We start from the raw sequence: 25523 nt of genomic DNA on the forward strand, positions 1-25523 counted from the left end.
ATACTGTCAGTGATTCAGGGACTTACGGTGACCCCTCAGAGCACCGGTCCTTCTCTGTGACACGTTTTCCACGGGCACCAGGCATTCCCATAGCGTGTCTGTCGCTGCCTGTGATTGCAGCTGTACCTGGGTCCCAGGCGTCCTCTGGAATTGCGTCTGGTCGCACCCAAGGTGGTAATTCCCTCTAGGTACCGGGGGATCCCACTAGAGCCCCTGCGCTATCAGAGGATGGAGAGTATGGAGCCCCTTGGGAAGGAGGTCGTGTCCCCTTCATTGGCTGGCATGAGTCCTATGCCACCTCATCCGGACGGATCTGAAAGGGCTGCACAAAATACCAAGCCAAAATCTACAAAAAAATCATCCAAGGGAGCAGATAAACACGCCACCAGGAGACACCAAGCTCTGGAAAAGGAGTTCTATATGCAACTGCTTAATTAAGCTATTACTTTGCTTTTTAGGCATTAAAATAGTAGTATCTAGCCCTATTGAATCAAGTCTATTGATTCTGAAGGCTACTAGTTTACCAGCTTTTGTTTACAAACAATAAAGTCTGAGAAGAAATAGTTTTATAACTTCATGATTATTATTTTATTTATTATTTATTAATTTTGTTTGCTGCTCATTTCAAGCGATGAGTGTCTGAAAAAAAGCACAATTGTTTAAAAAGCTATCCTTTGAGTTTAAAAGTTCATCCCAAGCTCAATAAATATTATCAAATAAAGCTAAAATATATACAATTGTATTAAATAGACAAAAATAAAGGAGAAATTAGGTTAATAGTTGTGGTATCTTAGGGGTGTCAAACTGCCGGCCCGTGGGCCAGTTGCATCATGCGGAGGCCGCGCCCACCCCAGCTCCGGCAATGCGAAAAAAGTCACAAAACGTCATGACACGTCATATGATGCAGTGAGTTTGACACCCGTGAGGAATCTGGAAATTAAGGTATCAGGCTCGAAACCAGGAGATTCTGAGTTCTACTCTCCCCTTAAGCTGAAAGCGGGCGACTTTGAGTTAGTCACTCTCTCAGCCCATGTCATCAGATTCCAATGACAAACTGGTTAGTCAATCTCTCTCATAACTAATGGATCAACATTTGGTTGATTTGAAAACAAGTGAACCCTCCACTTATGCAAAAACATTAGGATGGAACCCCCTTTCAAAAACACGAATATAGAATTTAACATACATAAAACATAAAAAGGGAAAACAGTCTTCTGAAACTATAAGAAAAGGAATATCATCCAACTTTTTCAGGCCATAACTATTATACGAAACTTGGCAATCTTTGTAGTGGTTGTCCAAGTTAGGTCTTGTAAAAGAAAGATTGTAAAGTAAACTTTCAGATTTATGAATGCCAGATGCCATAGGTAGTACCTTGGGCAGTGTTACAATACATAGATTACTGACTTTACCTCTGAGCAAGGTAATAGTTTTGCAGAAGATTAGAATGTTTGCCTACGGTCCCCATAATAGGAAGTGTGCTAATTCCAACCAAAGTAAAAAGTCTGAGTTAGTAGTCGGTTAATTGACTATTATTTTTTACTTTTGAAAGATCGAACTACAAAAGAAGGATATTGTCTAGTCACTACATTTTTGTACCTTATACTTAACAGTGGCCTTATGTCCTTTACCGGGCATGCCAGTAACTGGTCCGCACAAACAAGGAAAGCCCCATCCGCAGGATGTAGGCAGCACACAAAACCATTCCCCCTCTGGTCCACAGAAAAACTGTAGACCTCTGCTCTAAAGTATAATCCTTTGTTTCAGAAAGCTGTTATTAAATTTAATTATTCATTTTATTGGTCTTTATTTATTGGTCTTTATTTATTTATGTCAAATTCATATAGCCACCCTTCTCACATGGAGTGACTCTATACATGGAAATGAGGAATTAATACATTTTGCAAACCCATTAAAAACAATAAGGATAATAAAACAAAACCACAAGGGGCTAGCTATTACATATAAGACAACCAATGTATAGGCTCCTTATTACCAGAGAATCCCCAGGCTTGCTGAAGGCTTATCCTTATGAACCTCTCAGATTTGTCCCTTTTTCAGGTTTGTCCTTTCTGTTATCCAAGACAATCTGCCTACTCTGCTTATGCTTGGTTGTACTTTAAAATATTGTCTTTTTTATGCATTTAAAAAGGGCCATGAAGCAGATTTAGAAGGCTAATCAGTAGTCAGCAGTTATTCATTTTATCAATGAATAAAACAGAAGCATGTAATTGATGTGAACAAATATTTTTAACATATACAGTAATAAGCATCTGTGCCTGAAATAATTATTTCATATTTTTCATTGATTTGCTATATATCTTAGCATATTTGTTAAGAATTATATCCCTTCTTTTATACAGAAGCTAAAGGCGGCTTACATACTGTTCCTTCCTATTTTTCCTCTCAACCATAACCCTGGAAAGTTGATTAAGCTAAGGGAGAGTGATTGATCCAACAATTTTTTTTAGTAGTCATTTATTTGTGATACTAGTCTGCTTCTTCAAAGACTATCAGTTTCACTTTTTTTGTGTATGTATAAATTTATCATATTAAGTAATTGTGAGCATTTCCCCCATACATCTTGAACCAGTGAAATTTTATATATTGAAATAAACTTGGAGCACATTAATTTGCTATAAACTGTATTAAGCTTTCCTGCCTAGAAACAATGCAGCAAATGATTTTCCCTTCTGAGAATGGTATTTCAGAGGAGTAGGCAGTATGTTGAAGTTCTATGCAGAGTGCAGATAGAAGGAAGGAGGAGGAGGATGGACAGTGTAACATTTAGCTGGCATTTGTACCATTTATTTGCAGCACAATTAGGAGTTATTTTCTAATTATGATTTCTGCTATAAGAAGGAATTTTTACTTGGAGTTCTCTAGGACAAAGGAACACAAAAGTACAGCAAATGATTAGAGATTCTGTTATGCAAAGACTAAAGTCTTTGCTTTGCTAAAATTGGTGTCAGAGTAATCAATAACATTTATGTCCTATGTGCTCCATACCTTTTTATATTCCATGACTTTTCTTGGTTTCTAAGGCTTTATGCAGGCTATAGTACAGTTGAACTGCTGACTTCTTTCATGTAAAAGATCCAAACAATCGAGATGTATTTGATGAATCGGACCATTGCCACCTCCTGACTTTTTAAATGAGACAGCAAGCAATTTCCAAATTCATTTTAAAGATGAATTATCTTAAGAATTTCTCATATTTGCAGCATTTTCCCCATTAGAAAGAATTGACAGTTTGCCGTGAATGAACTGTAACATCCAAACCTTGCCAAACATTTTTCTTCATAAGCCTTCTGAGCTGTTTAAATGTCTGAACTAAATTTACCAAACTTGGCAGATTCCTGAAGTTGAATAGAACTGCCAAATGTTTGCAACCTCAAGCAGAAAAAGCGAGAGTGCTAATAGTTTTTAGGCACCTGGCTATAATTGTAGTGTTATAGTGGTGTCTTACTACCCACTTGCCTCTTTGGCGCATTTGTATTTGGGTTGTCCTTAAGTGAAAAGTAGAATTTAAATACAATTGCTCTAAAATCAGCCATGGTCTCTAGAAAACAAAGTTTGTTTCTAGAAAACATTCCATATGCTTTGACATCTGACGAAGAGTCTCAGCTCTGCAACCTGGCCAATTATAACTAACATATTTTTTAAAAAGACTTGGACTTTTTTTTAATTTTTTGAACCAGGGATTGCTATCAGAGATACTGCGTAAAGAAGAAGACCCTAGAACAGCTTCCCAGTCCCTCCTGGTAAATCTGAGGGCAATGCAGAATTTCCTCAACCTACCTGAGGCAGAGCGAGATCGTATATATCAGGATGAGAGAGAGAGGAGTATGAACCCCAATGTGAGCATGGTGTCTTCAGCTGCCAGCAGTCCAAGTTCCTCCAGAACCCCCCAGGTAAGGTTCAACCCTATTGTAATTGCTTTCAGTGTTGTCCCCTCATACAGAAAACCTAAAGTCAGGCATCTTATAAGATGGCTGGTTAGGTTTTTCCCGGGCTGATATTAATTAGAAAAGAAAATCTTAAATTTTTAGAGTTTTAAATTACATGGTCTTTTAGCAACACTTCTGGGGTGAAACCGATATGCTATTTTTTAAAATTAATGCTGCAAATATAAAGAACGAACATTCAATTAAATACATGAAAGAATTCAAATACCTACAGGGAAGGTTATATACCTTGGTTGTGATCTGAATCTCCTCAAATCAATGATGTACCCCTGGTCAGAGCTAGGCATGTTATTTCCTTTCAGGACCAATTGTGCATTTCGTTCTCAATGTGTGCCTGAACGTTTTCATAATTTTAGTTCAGGGTTGTACCTTTAATTTTATCATATGGTTTTTTTTCCAGTTGATTCAGCACCTCAATTTCTGATTGGCAAGTTGACCTCCAGGTTGCATCCAGAAGTGCTGAAATACAATTAAGAAGAGGTTGTTAGGTTGATTGCAACTAACTAATAGAATAAAACCTTTCAAAATAAGTACTTGGACATGTGTTTAAGGGATTTCATTAAACATATTTTAGAGGTCTGTAGTTGGTTTTGGGATACAATTCAAAGTGTAAGTGCTGATCTTCAGCCTTCCAGATGGTCTTGAGTCATGAATGTTTAAGTGAACTTGTCCAGCAAGGCACATGTGCTTGTTGAGTGTGGTTAGATTAAGCTGCTAATAGTTATTGCCAAAAGTATGAACCAGAATCTCCACTAGCAGAGGGCATGATATGATGGGTTAGTGTTGTGTTTCCTACCACAATTGTTGCTGGAGAAAGGAGCCACTGAAAATTAATGTCGGAATCAAACTTTAGACTCAAAATCTATTATATTCAAATTTGCAGATGACACTAAACTGGTAGGAATAGCCAATACCACAGAAGACAAGCTCAGGATCCAAAAAGATCTTGACAAGCTTGAACAATGGGCCCTATCCAACAAAATAAATTTTAATGTGGAGAAAAGCAAAGTTTCACATTTAGGCAGGAAAAATCAAAGGTACAACTACAGATTGGGCGAGACCTGGCTCAAAAACAGTAACTATGAGAGGGACCTTGGAGTCCTAGTGGACAATCATTTGACTATGAGCCGGCAGTGTGCAGCACAGCCAAAAAAGCTAATACAATCCAGGGTTGTATAAACAGAGGCATAGAATCAAGATTACGTGAAGTATTAGTACCGCTTTATAAAATCCTAGTAAGACCACACCTGGAATACTGCAACCAGTTTTGGTCACTATATTACAAAAAAGATCTTAAGACCTTGGAAAAAGTTCAGAGAAGAGCAACTAAAATGATCAAAGGCCTGCAGACTAAAACATATGAAGGACTTGGGTTTGGTTCGCCTAAAGAAAAGAAGAAACAGGGGCGACATGATAGCAGTATTCCAGTATTTGAGGGGCTGCCACAAAGAAGAGGGTGTCAAACTATTCTCCAAAGCACCAGAGGGCAAGACAAGAAACAATGGTTGGAAACTGACCAAAGAGAGAAACAACCTGGAATTAAGGAGAAACTTCCTAACAATGAGGACAATTAACCAGTGGAACAGCTTGCCTTCAGAAATTGTGGGCACTCCATCACTGGAGGTTTTTAAGAAGAGACTAGGCAGTCACTTGTCTGAAATAGTATACGTTCTCTTGCTTGAGCAGGGGGCTGGACTAGAAGATCTCTAAGGTCCCTTCCAGCTCTATTCTATTCTAAAATAGAGAAGACAGGAAGCATTCAGCTGGTATGAAATGGCTGCCAGAGCATAAATAAATGTTTGAAGACAGGGGATCAGTCTTTGGATTAGCAAACCTATAACATTTTACTTTTTAGCAAATTTGAAAAAATCATAATTTTTTAAAAATTGGATCATATTGCTGAAGTTGGAAAAAGCTAAATGATGTTAATGGCTGGACCTATTCTATTCTATTTTAATCTATTCCATGCCATGCCATTTCATTCCATTCTTTTTCTATTATCTTTTTTAAACAGTGTATATGTGTATGATCACATATAATTTACATATGCATTTTTTTGAGTTTCTAGTTTTGTTTATTTCATTTGTTTTTAAAAGGGTTTTGTTTTCTAAGGATTTTTTCTTCTTTTTCTTTATCTCCCCTTAGTAATTTGGCATAGTATAATTTTGTATAAATATTTTTTTCTTTTTATCTTTGCTATTTTCCCCACAATACATAGTTTTTTTTAAACAAAATAGACTTTTTTCAAAGTACAGTACATTGTATTTTATATCATTATATAGTTGTACTACCATTTAATTTATAATATTATAAAAAGATTAAAATTTAAAAGATTAAATATGTACAAATGTTTCTACATATTTCTCTAAATATACACATTTTGTATGCATTTTACATGTTTTTTCAAGTATGTTTTACCTAAACAATGCACAAACTTCTCATTCACATTATGTATTGGGATACGTTTTATCTAATACATAGTTTTCTATTCATTTTTAAAGTGGAGAAGAGATAGGAGTCGGACAAAAAAATGAATTATAAATTCAGTAGGAAAAAATGAGTTCAGGCAAAACTCTCACTCTCATTTTATTGAGGACATTCTTATACTAATTTTTGGTGATGTTGCTAGAGATGACTATATGTTTATTTAGAATTTGGGAGGTTGCCAAAACAGGGAAGGCTGGATGTATACATCTAACTCCTTTGGTGGAACTGAATATATGCAATATGTGAAAAGTTGGCATTTATGTCTGTTTTGCTTCACTCCATGCACTTATTCTCCAGGTATCGGTGTTCTTTGTTTCTTTTCTGTCTTTAAGAACATTTGATTATAATCAGAAACCGTTACTATAGATTATGATGGAGATGATGATTGATCTCCTCTTTTTTATGCCTGAGCCTTAGGCTAATAATTTCTAGAGCAGGATATAGCTAAAAGTTACAATATTTAACAGAGAAAAGTATAACATTACTAAAAATAGAAGAGGGACAAAATGAACAGCAAAGGTAAAATATAACTTAAAAGGGGCTTTTCTTTGTGTTGGAAAGATAACAAATGTTGATTGATTGAAAGAATTTATAAGGGCCTCTGGGCAGCTAACAATAACTCTGGGAGCCTTGTAATATTTGATATTTGGTTGGCCTCCCTGTGGAAAACATAAGATGCCTGTAAATGAAAACTCATTTGGTCACCCTGGTAAGAATCCAAAAAGATAACTATAAGATTTATGCCAGTTCATTTGGACACTGGCTGTGAATCATATCCAAATTAGAGAAGTGAGGAAATTACCTAGAGAACGAATAGATTTCTTTTAGAAAAAAACAAAATCAGCAATGGTATAAGCTACCTCTTCTTGCGGAAGCAGGGAAAATTTCCATATATTAACTTTTTTTTTACAATGCATATATGATGGGGGTTGTTTTTTTTGCTTAAATCATAGTACTGAGAAGAATAATTTAATGCTAGAAGAATGCTTTAAGAAATAGCCAAGATAGGCAGACAGGAGAAAACATATTTGAAACGAAAGACATTTTTTTTTTCCTGGTGCCAAAGTTAATCCTATATAAAAAATACTGTTTCCATAGATACCAATCTGTGATACAATTTTGCAGTATAGTAGATAATCTCAGAGTATCAAGAAATATAGTAAATGTCCATTTTCTTCCCTATTACATTGCTTTTTAAAAATTGTAATTCTCCATTTGTAGCTTTCAAGCTGATCAAGTTCTGTTTTGGAATGTGTATTTGGTAGTAGGTAATCAATGCCAAACTGATCAGGAAAAAAAAAGAGTCCAAATGTTTTGAGATGAATATGACAATATTTAAATGTGGGCTTCTGCTGTTTAATTTGTTCTTTGGTAAAAGTTAAGGGATATTTAAAAAAAACAGATTTTAGCAAAGTATATTTATGTACTCCATTCTTTCGTGTTTGCTCCATTTTGTCTATTTGAAAAAATAAATGTAATAATTATAAAATTACAAAGCAGCAACTGTAAACAACCTTGTTAACACACTAGAAAAAAGTGAATTTTCAAGCCCCGTTAATGCAATTTATAATCAGAAAATATTTTTTTTTATATTGCATGATGACAAGCTAATGAAACTGGAACCAGGCAAACTTCCCTTTAATTTTATAATTTCAATGCCATAATAAAGAATATTCTGCTTCTTCAGGCCACAAATCATGATGGAATAATTCAGAGCAGGCTTCTCCAAATTGACCACAGAATACAGGCAAACATATTCCAAAATGGTTCTAATCCTTTTAAAAAAAAATATATACCTGAGACATTTATATTATAGCAAGTTTTAAATCTGTGTTTATCAAATACAGAACAAATGAGCCATAAACCTGGTTCTCAAATACAAGACAAAATCCCACACTTCCTTTTAATAATACCTTATTAAGACATCTCTTTTTTGTTAAAGATGACCCTGTTAAACTTTCAATCAATATAAAATCTTAGTTTGTAAGCTGTTCTAATGAAACAGCATGGAGGAAGTGCTATTATTTCTTCCAATCTTTTTCATCCTTTTCTAACTATACTTTTTGCTTTAACATGTATTTCCTAAAACCTTGCTTAACAGAGCTGGAAGGGATCTTGGAGGTCTTCTAGCCTAGCTTAAGTAGAATCCTTGTTTATTACTGTGTATTCTACATGTTTCTTTAAACTATTGCTTGATTGAAACGGTTGTTCAGCATGATTTATTAGTTCTTGCAATAACTGATTTGACTTTAGTGAAATTAGTAGCCATTGTAATGTGTAGTAGATTTCTAGATTTTTGTGCAGCAAAATTCCATCTCAGTTCTTTTAGTAGATTTATCTGTGAAGGAAATATTATCTCATTAGTGTCCTTCAATTGTCACAGAAATTGATAGGAAATCATTTATTTAAAAGGAGTGTAATGGAATGTACCCAGCTGCAATGTGGGTTTATGAAGTCAATGGCAGCATATCAAGCACACAGGCAGGCATAGAGTTATTAATCTTTTTTTTCATACCCACTGATTTCCTAGGTGAAATTAGGTGACTGTCTAGCCAGCATAATGATGGGAGACCATACATACTCAAATGACATACGTATAATTTTAATAAAGGATGAAAGATACTTGTGGGAGTACATTAAATTGAGTAATAATTTATTATTTAGAGACCTCTATGCATTTACTCATTTTTCCTGGAAGAATTGGCTCTTCCTCCAAGGTATGATTTTTTGGGGAGGAGGGGGAGGGAGCAAACATTGAAATATTCATATACATAATATGTTGTATTTGAGGACAAGCTGAATAAAATAATTGTTTAAACATTACTTCATCCACTACATAACCTTTTAATTTCCTAGTATATGTTTTTGTGTGTGCTGAAAGTCAGAGCAATTGAAGAATACCCTGTGTATGTTTGTAGAAAAAGAGAGTGAGAGTGCATACACATGCTTTGTATGTCCTATAGGAATGCCCTGCAATTATTTCCAATCACAATTAACCTGATTAGAATAATGGACAGGAAGTGTCCCTCTGTAGCTAATGCAGTTTGGCATCAGCTGACTGAAATCCTTTGATAATTTCTGCACAGATGGCTGGGCTGAAAGCAGCACTATTTTAATTATTATTTTCATGGTCTCTTGGTAGGCCAAAACCTCAACACCGACAACAGACCTCCCCATTAAGGTGGACGGAGCCAACATCAACATCACAGCTGCCATTTATGACGAGATCCAACAGGAGATGAAAAGGGCCAAGGTGTCTCAGGCTTTGTTCGCCAAAGTAGCTGCCAACAAAAGTCAGGTGAGTAGGGGATTATCTTTTAAGGGCAGGAATACTTTTGAGGATGAAATTGGACACATCCCTTCTACAGATAAAAATACACCTATACAATCTTTTCTTATTTGTGCTTTTGCTCCAGAATAATTCTTTTCTGTGGATTTAAATAGACTAAAAAAATTAAAAAAAATCCAAAACTATAAAATAAGGACTTCTGAATGATAGTGTTTTTTTATGTTAAAGAGTTATAATCACTATTTCTTTGTTTTGAGTGTTTTTTCCCATTCAGTAAAAAGACAAAATGGAACAATAATAAAACATACAAAGTGAAAATAGTCACATACTAATCTTAACAGAAATATTGTAACCCTACACATTAACAGTATTGCTTTGATTATAAAATGGATCCGAGCCTTTCTTATCTCCTTTTTCTTCTAACACTTCTTGTTTCCTGATACACCCCTTGTTTTTAGTTTTGCCTAAGGCTTAATATTCACAGAAAAGAAAAAAAAATATGAGTGCAATATGAAATACATAAAAGGAAAATGCCATGGACCCCTTTCATACACAGTTAAAAGAATAAAAATCTCACGTACCACATGGCAAAATATAATGAGAGCTGGAACTGTTAAACGAATAAAGCTGTTAAAAGCATAATGCCACTTGGCACAACTACTGTGCATTTAACGGTTTTCCACTGTGTAATAAATGACATATGTGATAAAAGTGCAGTAAAATAAAAACTGCACAATTGATTTTGCAAACGTGCCTTTCGGTCTCTTCTTTTTTGCGTTTTTTTCCATACACAAACACAAACATACACTTAAGACAAGGTAGTTTTTAATAAGGACTATTTTAACACAAACTGAATTACCAGGCTCTTTTTGAGGTTTGGCTAGAAAATGCCTGGAATCTTGCTGTCATTTTATGCAGAAAAGTCCTGAAATAGAAATGTTCTAAGTCACTGAAAATAATTTGGGTATCTGAACAACTTCAATTAGTGCCAATTTGAATACTGAAATTCCAGAGGAATCACCCATGAGTTATTCACTTTAACTAGAATATTTTAATTGTTCTTGATCTGAAAAAGAAAGCAGTTTTGCAGCATGTAGAATCAATAGAGAGGATTAAAAAAATGAGCAGCAAGATTTATCAAATGTGTGAAAATGAAATTTGCTGTGGTTGTGCCCTGCAAACACTTCTTGCATAAGTATATCTGAGTATGTGCTTTTCATTTCACAGTTCTCTCAAGTAACCTTGATTTTCTTATACTTTTAACTCTTTTGATATATTGCAGTAACTGCAACGTTTGGTTTATGTTAGGAATAGGAAATGTATTCAGCTCCGATAACCACATCAAAACCTAATATTATGAGCTTGGAGTTTCTGTTTGCATATCAAGCTCATTTATGAATATGTTTTTAAATTATTCTTGGTTGCCATGGTATCTTTATTTTATAATATTGAATTGTGGGGAAGCTAGGGCAAAATTTGAGAACTGTTGATGCTTTTAATGTTTATAGCCTAGGTGTCAAGATCCATTTACTTATCTAGAGTTTAAAGCCTAAAAAAATCTCCAATAGACTGACTTTGTATGAATCTCTAGAAAATGAAAAACCACCACTTAGACCTGTTTAAAAATATCTTGCTACCACATGCATTCTAATTAAGTTATTATTGAGATCCAACTCTTCAAATAATACTACTGCTAGATCATATATGACTTACATAGTATAATACTTTGCTTTCAGCTGTATGCAGCTCTATGCCTCTGGAGAAACTCACAAACAGAGAGTGATATTACCACTATCAATTGACTAACTATACTCTTCAGACATGTATCTTGAGTAATTTATTCAGAATAGTAAAGCACAGGTATTCATTACATAAAAAGTACTTCTGACTACTTGAAGTCTCATTTTTATAGGCCGCTGTTCGTACAAGCAATCATTTCACACAATGTGGTATAAAAATGACAGGTTTAGTAATTTGGAAAATTGTTACTTCTATTTCTACTTTAGAAAACTGTTAGTGGCAATTTAAACTTGTATATTGCATAAAACGTTTCTATAGAATCTGAGATTTTAGATCCAGATTCAAATGTAATCAGATTACCATCATCCAAGACTAGCCAAGAAAAGACTCATTCGAAATAATATTCTCTGGCAATGACGTTAAAGATAGGAAGCAAAACATTAAAAGGGCCCCTGAATGTTTGTTTCAAATTATATTAAAAACTATAAATGATCACACTTAAGTTTGAGATATTAAGTAGCTGTTTCAGAAGGGTGAACTCAAAATTGTCAACTTGTAGAATAGGCACAATAGGCAGATGTTGTACTCTAACAGGCACATTCAGGGGGAGTTAGTTACAATAATCATAAAGGGTTTGATAGTTCTAGAACTGAAATGAGGATGGACTAGAAGAAAGGAAACATTATGTTGAACAGTTTAAAAAAATTAAGGGAGTTTCAAGTTGTGTGAATTAACAACTTGCTTCTGGAGAACAATTGAATTCACCTTTACTGATTCACTTATAAGGAAAAAGGTAATTCTTTGGGAGAAAATTCTGGTCTGGCAAATTGAAAGGTTTTTCGCAATGGTTTACTCATAAAGAGGGATATACAAACAGAGGCACACTCCATTCAATTCTTCCATATGGTCAACATTTCTAATAACAACTTTGAGCCAGGGATTTTAAATAATATCTTAGAAAAATAAAGAAGACCATCAAAAAAGATGTGAAGAGAGACAGTGCATTTGAGCTTCTTCTCAGCACCAAACATAGGACTGACTGATGCTGAGCCACATGTATCTTGTCTATACAACTCCATAGATAGGCTACCATATTTACCTGGGATCACATTTGGAATTTAATAATACATGGACATGTTTATTGATTAGCTACCTTAGGTTACTTGACTGTTCTCAGAATAGTTGCATTGTGGGAATGGACTATAAGAAGGTGAATTAGTTCCCAAGGATTTTCTTTACATCTTTGAAGTCCTTAAGGGTCCAAAGGCATTGCTACAAATATGCGTGAGGCTACAAGGGCGTGTTTATTTTGGAGCATGCCATGAAGAATTATAGAGTTAGTTCCCTGCCCTTTTAAATTAATGTATATTATGGAAAGTAGAAACTATGGCTTAAATATACTAGAAGTACATGCTTTGGGTATTGATAAATGTGTTAATTTAAATAGTAATATATATCATTATCAATATTATAAGCATAATTATTTAAAATGTTTGTTTTTAGCTTTGTTTTTGGTCTCTCTTCTCTCCCTACTTCCCCATGTTAAGAAAAAGCGTACAAAATGTTCTTAAGGAAGCACACACTATACTTTTCTTTCTTTGTTCTTTTTGCTAAGTTTTGTGTGAACAAAATTTAATTTATTGAGTTTTACTATGATCATGTGATAATTCTCGTCAAATAAATCTTTAATTAGAATAAATAGTTCAAGTAAAGACTCGAAGGAGTAGTTTAGCAGAACTAACAAGTAAATCTCCACAAATATTGAAGTTCAGCATATTGCAATTCAAAAGTAATCACTGTAAACTGTACTTATAGAAATCAGATATACTTGTCAAGATTCTATTAACATGCATGTCAGAATTCAGTATTACAAGCCACTCTTTTATCCATTCCACTTTCTTCACAGGAGCTTTATTTATTTATGGAGATACACTGGGTTTGTAAAAATGAGAGCTCTGTGAGTGAGTTACAAGTTCATACTACTACTTGGCTAATTTCATGCTGTTGTAGATTTCCAGGGTGAACATTTCTTTTAGAAGCCTTTGCTTTGAGTACAATTAGAAAATAATTTTCTGTGGCTAATTTGACTAATAGCAGATTCCCAGTCTCTTAAGACATCTATCACACATTATAATTTTTCTCACAGATGCTGACATTTTTCTGCACTGAAGATGTGGGTGAGGAAATATCCTTTAACATATATTTTGAGTCAAGTTATTTTGAATCATTCTCACTAAAATCTCTTAATTTGCCTACTCACGTATTTGCTGGAATGTTCCTGTCAATGCAGAAACATTCAAATCCTTCAAAAATTATAAACATCAAATTAAACAAGTTGTTCCTAAAGGACACTCAATTAAATACCCAAGATATATATTTCCATACAGTGGTGACAAGTGACCAGCAGTGCATCATTATGGATTACTATTAATTTCTGCTTAAAATGAAGCACTTTCAGCTTCTTAGTATCTTGGAAATTACAACAGTAAAACCTAGAGAATTCCAGTCTCTGTGTGCTTTCCAATACCAAGTTTAAATTTCTTCTTTTTTGCATTAATTCATTATTCTCAAAAATTGTAATTTACATTATGAATGTATAAATAAATTGGTATTCTCAAGTTGTAGTTTGTGGTTCTATTGGTATTGGTATATAACAGGTATTGCAGATGTCTGTTCTGCTATTACTCCTCTTAATCAAAAACTGTTTTAAGCCCTTTGTGACAAAAGCTTTGAGTCTATCAAAAGCTTTATAGAATAGTCTCTTTATATGTGACAAACAGTTTTTGAGTTTTTAATGATGCACACACTAACCTGGTATTTCTGGAAAAACTTACTTAAAAAAAAAATATACAGTAGGCATCCGTAGGTGAAAAGCCCATATCAAATACACCATTTATGCTCCCTACTTATTGAAATACTTTTCCAACATAGCAATGGTACTCAACAGTACTTGCTTCATCTTGTGCTTCTCTCTATATTTTTGTTATGTCTTACATAGTGCCACTGAAGAATAATATGCTTCTGTTGCTTTTCTTGGCATACACCCGACATTCTGCCCTGCTTAGTGTTCACAGAAATAAAGATCCTTAAAAGAAGTTACCAGCTTGTAACATCATGCAGAATTTAGCATCTCAACACTATTTATTTACTTCCAACTTTTTGTATGCCACCTGTTCTCATGGATGGGGTAGCACATTCTTAGAAAATAAAAATGATGGCTGGCTAATGCAGTATTTGAAGCTGTATGCATCCCCTCCCTTGAAGTTAAACTGCAGTAGTTGAAAGTCTGATAAGGAATTAAAAAAGAGTGTCAGAGAACAATCTCACCAATATCCTGTTGGGCAAATGAGTATTTGTGACTGGCCACACCTTAATGTCAGAGAACTGCTCATAACAGCACTTTTATGTATGAGGTCACAGTCTGTTCTCAGAAATTAAAACATAAGCACTGGTCCTAAAACATGTTCCCTATCTTTGCAATATATTGTGTTTCCCCAGTTGTACATAAAAATATATTGGTTTTTCCCCTTGAGTAAGGCATGGTATAGTGCACAGCCAAAAAAGATTAAGGAAAAACACCTAATGAGTCACAGAAGAAGAACCCACAAAAGAAACAGAAAACTAGGTCTATTTTGCATCATGTATTTGTCACAATTACAATAGGAAATCTTCCATAAATTAATAATGGAATTGCAAACTAGATAAGGACTATGTAAATACACCCTTCTGATGTCTCTTTGGATTCTATAAATCTGTGTGAACACACAAATTATACATGGAGTACCATATCATTTCTAATACTCAGAAAATGAGCATCCAGAGTCACATATTTGTACCGGAATGAATAAGGTTATATTTCAGTGCTTGCGTTCAACAAAAATATCTATTATTTTTTGTGATAAAATTCTCTTCGCATGGAGTATCTTACGAAGCTTCTAAACATATGAGCTCTTTCAGTAAAAACTTAAATATTTTGATTTCTGTTTTTCATGACTACTGCTGACCTAAATATTACAAAGTTTATAGTTAAAAATATGACATATAATGTTCATTTCTTTTCTCATCTACTTTTCTTTACCTCTAGGGGGTTCCCAATCCACCATGTTTTAAGTGCTTGTGCTTATTAAGTAGGAAAATTGGAAGATTAACAAATGAATGCTATTTTATTGTCAGATACATTTGATTAGGAGTCACAGTTCTTATAAAATATGACAGGAACGCCTAATTGCCTAATTTTTTAAATACAAGAAACTGTGGTTATTGACAAAATTGTGTCCCAAAAAAATTACAAACTGAGTTTTTTGCAATCTCGTAACTGTATAGGAAACACAACTTTTATTTGCTTGATGTATTTTATGTACTTCTTGAAATGTTTCCATAAGTTACAGAAACAGATTTTACCATTTGCTTAATTTTATTTTAATAGATAATCTGGTATTAGCATTATTAACTCAATACTTTAAGGCAGTGTATTACAGTACATTAGATTAAAACTGATTAAATTTGGTAGATGTTAGGACTACTATACCCAACCTAATGTATTTTCTGATTACATGGACAACCTTTTCTTCCCATGAGTTTTCCATCCTATCTTAATCAGTGTTTTATTGCAACTACTGGCCATAATACAAGCGTGATATTTTAAGCAATACTGATTTAAAAATAGAGCTCCAATATTTAATTTATTAATATATATTAAAAAGAGACCAAAAATTAATCAGAAAGCAGACTTGAAATTTTTAAAAATGATTTTGAAATTTCAGTTTTAAAATTTCAGTTTAGAAGATACATTCTCCTTTTTCCATCCATGGCAGTATCTTTGTATAGCTACTGATTTGAATCAACATGCCATTGTAGACACACTCGTGTATGAGTAAATTCTACTGAGCTTAGTGAGACTCAGTTCTACATACAGTTGGGCTTTTGGCTGTTTTTAATCAGATGGTAGGCTTTCCCAACAGTGGATTCATTTATTTATAATGGATAAAGTGAGGAGCAACAATAAAATAAGTGTCCCATAACATCTTCACTTTGGCATAATATTTTTAGAAAGCATTCTGATTTTATCTTAAATATACTGGTGGATTTTTGAAGAGACAGTGTCCAGGGATATGTAGAAGAGAATGCCTGCACTGCATTCTCTCTTATTTTCATTATAAAAGAGAGATTTCTGATCGTCAATTTCCTGCACAGTTTTAAAATTAAAAACCTGGGATTGAACCTGGACAGGAGTAGTTTAACTTACATTAGCAAAGGAATGGGGTAACCCCTTCCCTTTATTTACTATTGAAAAATTCTGGTACAGTGAACAAACACCAGGTTTTATTTTATTTTTATTCTTTCAGCCACCTTTTTCATTTTCTAGCTTGTTTTAAATCTACTTTTATTCCCAATACAGATAATATGGTCTGGGGGGGGGAAAGGATGGATATTAGCCAGGTAGTCCTTAGCATCAGTCTTATGTCAATACTTTTATCTATGTGAAATTTAGTATCAGTGTTTTTAACACAGAAGTCAGTTTTGGAATTTTCAGTTTCCCTTTGCTATAACCTCCCTGAATAAATCACACAACTACTTGAGGTTTTTTAAACATAAAAAGGAGTTTATTTATTAATAATTCATGAGTTCTCATCGAACATGCACGAAGCAACGGTGCTATTCAATAGAGAATACTGTCATCATCTGTCACTGTTTTATTTGACATTTACACTTTTTTTTGCAACATACTGAAAAACTTTCTCAGATAGCACAGTAAGATTATTTCAATAATAATAAAGAAACACTGCAGTGCACATTAAACTTCTCTCTTGATAGTAATTTCTTGGTACGGAATTGTGTGTCTTGGTTCGTAGTTCCATTATACAATGTTTTCAATAGTAGCCTCTCATGGCACTTGAAACCTTTTTGGTTGTTAATGTATATGATCCTGAATGTGTGAGTGATATACTGTTTGAATAAATAGATTGAGAGCTTAAATGAAAGGTAGATTTGTTGAAAAAAAATATCAAATAGCTTGTGAAAAAGAAGCTAGATAATAGCTTTTTGTGAAAGACGTTAATATAAATGAATTGCCATTGTTGATGCCAAATAAATATGGAGGGAGGGAGTACTACCGTGGTATAAAATTGCAAGCATGAAGAGGGAATTTAGCACAATAACATTTTAGAGTTAAGAGGGTTTAAGCAATTTCTTGCTAATATTAGGCTTATGAAAATCTTTCTGCTCTGTAGGTTAGTTATCATTTATAAAAATTGCAGAACCAGCTGATACATTCATAAGCTAATTATTGTAGCAGCTGGGTATACATGGTGCAATATGTCGGAGGCTATGAAGTATCATAGATTTCTTGGGTCCTGCTGTGATTTGTGCACATGCTTGCCCAGGCTGTAGAAGACTAGATCCCTTAATCTGATCAGTCAAGCAAACAGTTTCTGGGGAAACTGGATTTCTCTTTCCCTAAATAACAAGAATGTGCTTTACCTTCAGAACTAAGCTTTGCTAAATATGCCATTAGCGTATTTCCACAGGGGAATCAAGTCATTTTCTGGTGTCCTAAGGATGGGACCTTTGCCTGCTAACTTCCTGTGCCAGAAATTAATTTGGTTTGCTCATGTGTTGCACACATGGTCACATGGCAGTCTAGTTCATTTCTTAATAGCTTCATGGTCAGGACCTTGCAAGGTGCCAGTCAAATTAAAATGATGCTACTTAAAGTATAATGGCAGAGAGCACACCGTCCATAATGAGACCTGTAGTGTCAAGCTAAGTGCTGGTAATGAGTGCAGATTATAGGAGTAGATATCAATCAAATGCAGCTGAGTGTTGCATGAAACATTCCAAGATCATAAGGAAGAGGAGAGATGTCATCTGTCACATCTCTCTTTTCAAGCTAAACATTTTGAAAAGGCAACAGCAACCTCAGGCCAGAAGATATCAAGATCACTCAAAATGTAGACTTGGAGCAATTCTAGGGTGTTTCTCAGCCTTTGAAAAAATATGAAAAAAGCAGAAACTGAAACCAAGTCTGGGGCCACAGTTTTCCAAGGGAATGTGTTGAAGCCATACTTGTTCAAATAGTTTGTATGTATTCAGTGGGAATCAGCAAAAAGAATGCAGGAAGAAATACTCCTCCCTTCCATGTTCTATTTTACATTTCAAAAAAAAAAATCTTTTGTATGGAAGGACCCCTGAGAAAATACTTTAGAGCTGAGAGTTTTAAAGGTCTGTTTGCTTGTTGCTTTATTATTAAAGAGACATGGGATTTTGTGTGAGGAGAAGAGAATGTGGGAGTCACCTGATTCTGTGGTTAGCCACGTACCATGTAGAATAGTAAATGCAGATATTTATTCCAAGTAAATGATTAGATATCTTCTTTTCATTTCCCACCACTCCTAGCTATTGCAAGAAAAGATCAGGTCTGCACAACTGTGGCCTCTCACTTGTAAAAACAAGGCAGTGTTGTGTTACAGATTAGTTTATAAATCCCTCGTGGCTTCACAGTTCAGTGGCTACAGCTGCTGCAGATGGGCCTGGCTTTTTGTCTCCTCACTGTGCTGCAGCCGGCAGTTGAAGGAGAAAATGGAATGATCAGGTTATTAACATGTAGGCCGTGAGGAAGAGGCTGCACAATGAGAACAGCTGGTATGGCTGTCTTGGCTGATGCAGCGGAGATAATCAAATCTTGCTTTTCTTTCTTCTTTTTTTTGGGGGGGGGGAGATAAAGGCAGAAGATGCAGTGGAGAGTTAGGCAAATAATCACATGATATTATGCAGTTGTTAGCATTACAAGTAAAAATATAAAAAACTAATACAAACTTAAAAACTAAAAGAAGAAAAAGAAGAAATAGAAAGTACAGAGAAATAGAAGTAAAATAGAAAAGAAAGAAAAAGTAAAGATATATTAAAGAAAAAATAAAGATATATTAAGAAAAAAATATATAAAGAAGTGGCTTCCCTCTTTATCACAATAAGTATAAACAATTTTAGTAACTTATCACATTCTCTTAAAATACAACAAATGATCTCTTTCTTTCCATATCTCAGATCTTATCTATAAACAAATCCTTGATGTCTCCTCATTCAGTCCTGGTCAGCAAAATATCCATTAAGAGTTCTCAGAGATATCAGCATATATATTTTAACTTTGAGCAAATAAACAACCTTTATATTCCTTCCTTTTATTACATTATTAGCCTATTTTCTAGATCACAGGTGTCAAACTCACTGCATCACGTGACGTGTCACGACGTATCGCGACTTTTTTCACATTGCCGAAGCTGGGGTGGCATGGCCTCCGCATGATGCAACCGGCCCATGGGCTGGCAGTTTGATACCCCTGTTCTAGATCAATTGCAGGCTGTAGTGATCCTGTGACTGATACCATGAGTCAACATCACATTTTAAAATATTTGAAGGTAGAGCTTGCATGGGTTCCATGTTGTTTTACGCTATTGCTAAAATGCTAGGTGAATTCTGTGTCTCACCCTTGTGCCCTGCTAATTTGTCACATTTCTTTAATTCATTTAAGCTATTTCTATCCCAGGTTTTAGCAGGTCTGGATATCATGATTGGGTATTAGAACCGTTAGTCAAAGAATGATAATAGGTACATCCTCCCAATTTACTGTATATTTCAGAATGGGGAGGGAACTGAAAAGCAAGATATTTGGTAAGTGAGGCTGGAAGGATGGCCCTGGAGGAAGTTTGAAGCTGAAGGGAAGTTTTCTTCCCTATAGAGAACCTTCATCTGTCAGAGTTTCAGGTTTATGAATACTGTATATATACTTAGTACAGGGACCATGGAAGGCATAGGTTGACAGCCCATAAATATACTATAATATTAAAAGAAGAAATATTATTGTGAATGTGAAGAAAAAATATGTAAAGAGCCCTAACAATAAGGTATATCTGTGGCACTGGACACCTGGCAATTAGCAATAAGATATACTTTTTGTTTTTGCCCCCACTCCCATTGTTCAAAGTCTTCTTACCTTGGTTCCAAATTCTGTTATGTTAGCATATATCTTTTCATTCATAATTACTGCAAAAAATATGAGATTAAATTTCCCCTTCTCCCATCTCAGAACACTAAAATTAGTTACCTACATTGCAGTAAACAATCTGGAAAAAACTGTTTTTCAGTAGCACTCAAGATTGCTATTGAACTACTATATTACTGCTTAACAGTGCATGTGTATTGATATATTTATTTATTTACTTACTTACTTTGCAGGGTTGGCTGTGTGAGCTGTTGCGTTGGAAAGAAAACCCAAGCCCTGAAAATCGAACACTTTGGGAAAATCTGTGCACCATTCGGCGATTTTTGAATCTTCCCCAACATGAGAGGGATCTCATCTATGAAGAAGAATCTCGGCATCATCACAGCGAACGTATGCAGCATGTTGTCCAACTTACTCCTGAGCCTGTACAGGTCAGTGCTTTGGTTATCCAATTTAAATTATTATTTTTTTGCTCTATTTTATGTATTTCAATTGATTTCTATTCCATCTGTCACCTGAGAGCTCAAGATAACCAACATAATATTCTTTTATTCAGTTTTCCCCTTCAACAACAAATATAGTTTAATCTAATGATGTAGATAGAACTGAAGGAGGTGATTGGCCTGAAATTATTCAATAGGTTTTCATAGCTGAGACTGGATCTAAGCTTGAATTTATCTGTTTTTAGTCTAACTTTCTATCTGATGCATCATATTCCACACTACATTTTGAAATAATTAAGTTATTAGAATAATGTGATAAAGAACCCTAAAAACGATAAAAATATAATAAAATCAGAAATATTTTTAAAACCAGAGAAACTCTTTCCTTATCCCATATTTAATTTCACTTATTAAAAATTGTATAACAATTTTAGTTCAGAGGAAAATTATCAGCCTTCAGTGTATGTAGGTTCCAATTTTGTTGAAGCCATGTTTAGAGCTAGAGTTTGTTTAGCAGCTGACTGGATAATTTAGTCCACTTGGAAATCTCTTTAAATGCATGACATTTCTGCATTTTGTCATGGTTTCTTGTGTTGCTTTTGCAAAATGATATTCTTGTATTTGTTAGCCAATTACAGAGTCTTGAATGAATATCTTTTTATTGATTGATTGTTTGATGAAATGTGAAGAAAAGGATCTAGAATGAGTTTGTAGAAACTTGGACATTCTCCAACAACCTTGACATAGGATATCTTTTTTATATAACGGTATACTTGCATTAATCAATATGTACTGACTTTAAATATTGTAACTGGTCCATATGTATTAAAAGGGTTGAATAGATATCTATATATTGTTCAATAAAATATGTCTCCCATCCTTTTTCTAATCTAATATTTTGTAAGTAGTATTCTTAAATAAATTCATTAAGCAACACGTACATAAGATTATATAGATGCATGTTTCTGTTATCTATCTATCTATCTATCTATCTATCTATCTATCTATCTATCTATCTATCTATCTATCTATCTATCATCTATCTGCAACAATAAATTAAAATATAGATGTAACCATGATATCTAGACTGTAATTGCACTGCAGCATGAATAACAGCTGTCAAGCATGATCTTACACTTTCCATTATCTTATTTGGAGATGATACACAAGGCTATTAATAACTATTTGCATAACGATATGTTAAAATAATAAAAATAAAATGCCTGATTTCAAACATCCTGCAACATTTCAAGTGAGTTAATAATCTTATCCTTGCCTCATTTACAACTGAATCCTAATTCCATTCTTCAGTTGCATTTTCAGTGAATGATAAATTAAATTTAGTACATTAAATGGAGAGAGAGAGAGGGATTAAATATAATTAAATTTTATTAGCTTAACCAAAATTAATAATAAAAAAATATTTAATGCGAAGATATTTGGATTAGCCAAATATGTATTAGTCCCATTATTATTTTGTATATTGTAAAGTAAATGTGATAAATTATTCCAACTTCCATGAAAAAGATAGACATGTAATAAATATACGGTATTTTATCTTCTAGATTTTATTATAGAAATATGTGGTTTTCAAACTTTTTCAAACTGTGCAACCTTGTTAGTTAAAAACATCCTGGACCAGTGATGGCGAACCTTTTAGAGACTGAGTGCCCAAACTGCAACCCAAAACCCACTTATGCATCCTCGAGTGCCGGGTGGGTGTGGCCCTTTGGCTGGGTGTGGCCCATTGGGTGGGTGTGGCTGTGGTGGTAATGGCAGACTGGGTGGGACTAAAAAGTTCAATCAATTTCAACTTTGCAAGATCTTTTTTTTCCCAGCGAGAAGTTGAAATTGACTGATTGAACCTTTTTTTTTTGCACACGGTGGCAGAGGCCTAAAGCGAAAAGGTTTTATAAAACCCAGCTGAAGGCCTAGGACTGGGGCAATGGCGCGTGTGCCCACAGAGAGGGCTCTGAGTGCCGCCTCTGGCACCCGTGCCATAGGTTCGCCACCACTGTCCTGGACCCTCTGATTAAAAGACAAAACTCTAGTGACAGAAAATTGATTATATTCAAGTGTATTTGTTTTTTTAACCCTCTGCTTACACAAAACCCCATCACAATCTGAAGAATCCTAGGGTTCCTCAGAACACATTTTTAAAAATCCTGATATGAATAACTTGGTGTGGTGGTGAACGTGCTGGCCTAGAAACAAGGAGACTCTGAGTCTAGGCCTCCCTTAGGAATAAAAGTTGGGTGACCTTGGGCCAGTCACTCCTTCTGAGCCCAATCCACTTCACAGGGTGGTTGTTGTGGGGAAGAATGGAGACAAGAGCATTAAGTATGTTCCAAGTCTTGAGCTATATATTAAAAGAGTTGGATACAAATCTGTCCTCACTAACCAACTGCAATTGGGATTGTCAATTCCTTTATTAAGTGATGTGATTATAAAATGAAAACTCATGTGACCATGCCTGACTTATGATGGCAGTTCTGGCTGTGATTGTTAAGTGTGGGTTATTAAGCACAATGTCACATAACTGCGACATACAACTTCCCCATTGACTTTGCTGATGGAAATCTGGCTGGGAAGCTCTCAGATAGTGATGATGTGACTTCAGGAAATTGCAATGCAATGTAATGACAACGGAATAGAATCAAGATCACGTGAAGTGTTAGTACCCCTTTACAGTGCCTTGGTAAGACCACACTTGGAATATTGCATTCAGTTTTGGTTGCTGTGATATAAAAAAGACATTAAAACTCTAGAAAGATTTCAGAGAAGAGCAACAAAGATGATTAGGGGACAGGACATATGCGTGGACATAGGCTAAAATATATGAAGAATGGTTGCAGGAATCGGGTATGTCTACTTTAATGAAAAGAAGAACTAGGGGTGATATAATAGCAGTGTTCCAATATCTAAGGGACTGCCACAAAGAAGAGGGGATCAATCTATTCTCTAAAGCACCTGAGGACAGGACAAGGAGCAATGGATGAAAAACCAATCAAGGAGAGAAGCAACCTAAAACTAAGATGAAATTTCCTGACAGAACAATTACAGTGGAACAACTTGCCTCCAAAAGTTGTGGGTGCTCCATCACTGGAGGGTTTTAAGAAGAGATTGGACAATCATTAGTCTGAGATGGTATAGGGCACGGGTGTCAAACTCGTCATGTCACATGTCATGACGTATCGTGACTTTTTTCGCATTGCCGGAGCTGGGGTGAGCGCGGCCTCTGCATGATGCAACCAGCCTGCGGGCCGGCAGTTTGACACCCCTGGTATAGGGTTTCCTGCTTGAGCAGGGGGTTGGACTAAGGTCCCTTCCATTTCTGTTATTCTGTTATGTTCTTGACTTAGCATGCTAGTTACGATTATGTGACATGGGGACACTGCAACAGCCACAACTTCAAATAGTTGCTGAACAAATGGTCAGTCAGCAAGGATTGCCTATACACACATGAGCGTGTGTACATTCACTCTCACACCGATACATACAGAACTGTACTGCCCCGAAAGCTATTAAGAAAGAGAGAAGGGAATGCTCTGCCCAGAGTCACTTCCTTGTGACACGAGGGGCTATATAAGTTAGATAAGTATGTTGGGACTTGGTGAATCAGCCTTTGATTATCGAGTGTTGGTATGATTAAACCAGATACATTTGATAGTGAAATGGCTATTTTGAAAAGTTCATGAAATCTTCAGTTCCATTTTTTGTTAAACCATCGACCTGAATGTCCTAGGAAGGGGAGAGAAAGATATGTGGCATGCAGCCCTATTTTGTGGATTCTTATTTACAAATTATAGTCCTAACATTCAGTGGCCAAATGGCAAATTATGATAGTTTCATTTTTCTATTTAAAAGAAAAGGAAATAGCTTTGTTAAGCTTTTAATCTTCCCCAAACCTTGCAAAAATATAGAAAAGTGGCTGAATATTTTAGCCTTTCCCCCCCAGTAATCACATTGAATTACTGCTATGATCATTAGCATTAAAAATTCCATCAACCGAGGGCCCGGGGCAGGGGCGGTGGGGTAGCGGTCATTATAAGGGAGAGCCTATGTCCGAGGGAGACCACTGTGCCTCAGATAGACAGTGCAGAGTCCCTCCTTGTGAAGTGGGGGCAAGGGGTGCAAGTGGGCCTGTTGATTATATACCTGGCCCCCTGCTATGTATCAACGGCCCTGCCTGAGCTGGCTGACGTAATAGCCGGGGTGGCGGTGGAGACCCCCAGAATTATAGTCATGGGGGATCTCAATCTGCCATCGGCAGGCGAAACGTCAGCGGCAGCTCGGGAGTTCTTGGCTTCCATGACGACCTTGGACTTGACCCAATTAGTTCATGCCCCCACTCACACGGGAGGACATACACTAGATCTAATTTTCGTCTCTGGCCAGTGGCAGAATGATCTGGAAATGGGGGAGGTAGTTATAGAGCCCTTGTCATGGTCAGATCATGCACTCCTTAGGATGGATTTCCGGACCGCTTCCCCCCGCCGCAGGGAGACGGAACTGCGTAGATGGTTCCGTCCCAGGCGCCTGATGGACCCGGAGAGGTTCCTGATGGAGCTTGGGCCATATCCGGAGGATCTAGTCCA

The 25523-nt window shown here is 35.4% G+C and overlaps 1 protein-coding gene across 1 annotated transcript in view; it reads left to right on the forward strand.

The window, feature by feature from the left end:
- The window catches only part of SATB2 (SATB homeobox 2), a 127112-nt gene that overhangs the window by 73559 nt on the left and 28030 nt on the right, over positions 1-25523 (forward strand). Inside the window, exons 8-10 of the mRNA XM_015813030.1 lie at positions 3702-3914; positions 9598-9753; positions 20716-20913. Coding sequence (XP_015668516.1) covers positions 3702-3914; positions 9598-9753; positions 20716-20913 — 567 coding nt within the window. The remainder of the gene's footprint in view (positions 1-3701; positions 3915-9597; positions 9754-20715; positions 20914-25523) is intronic.

Source organism: Protobothrops mucrosquamatus, unplaced genomic scaffold, assembly GCF_001527695.2.
Source record: "Protobothrops mucrosquamatus isolate PMUCROS unplaced genomic scaffold, P.Mucros_1.0 scaffold129, whole genome shotgun sequence".
NCBI lineage: Eukaryota > Metazoa > Chordata > Lepidosauria > Squamata > Viperidae > Protobothrops > Protobothrops mucrosquamatus.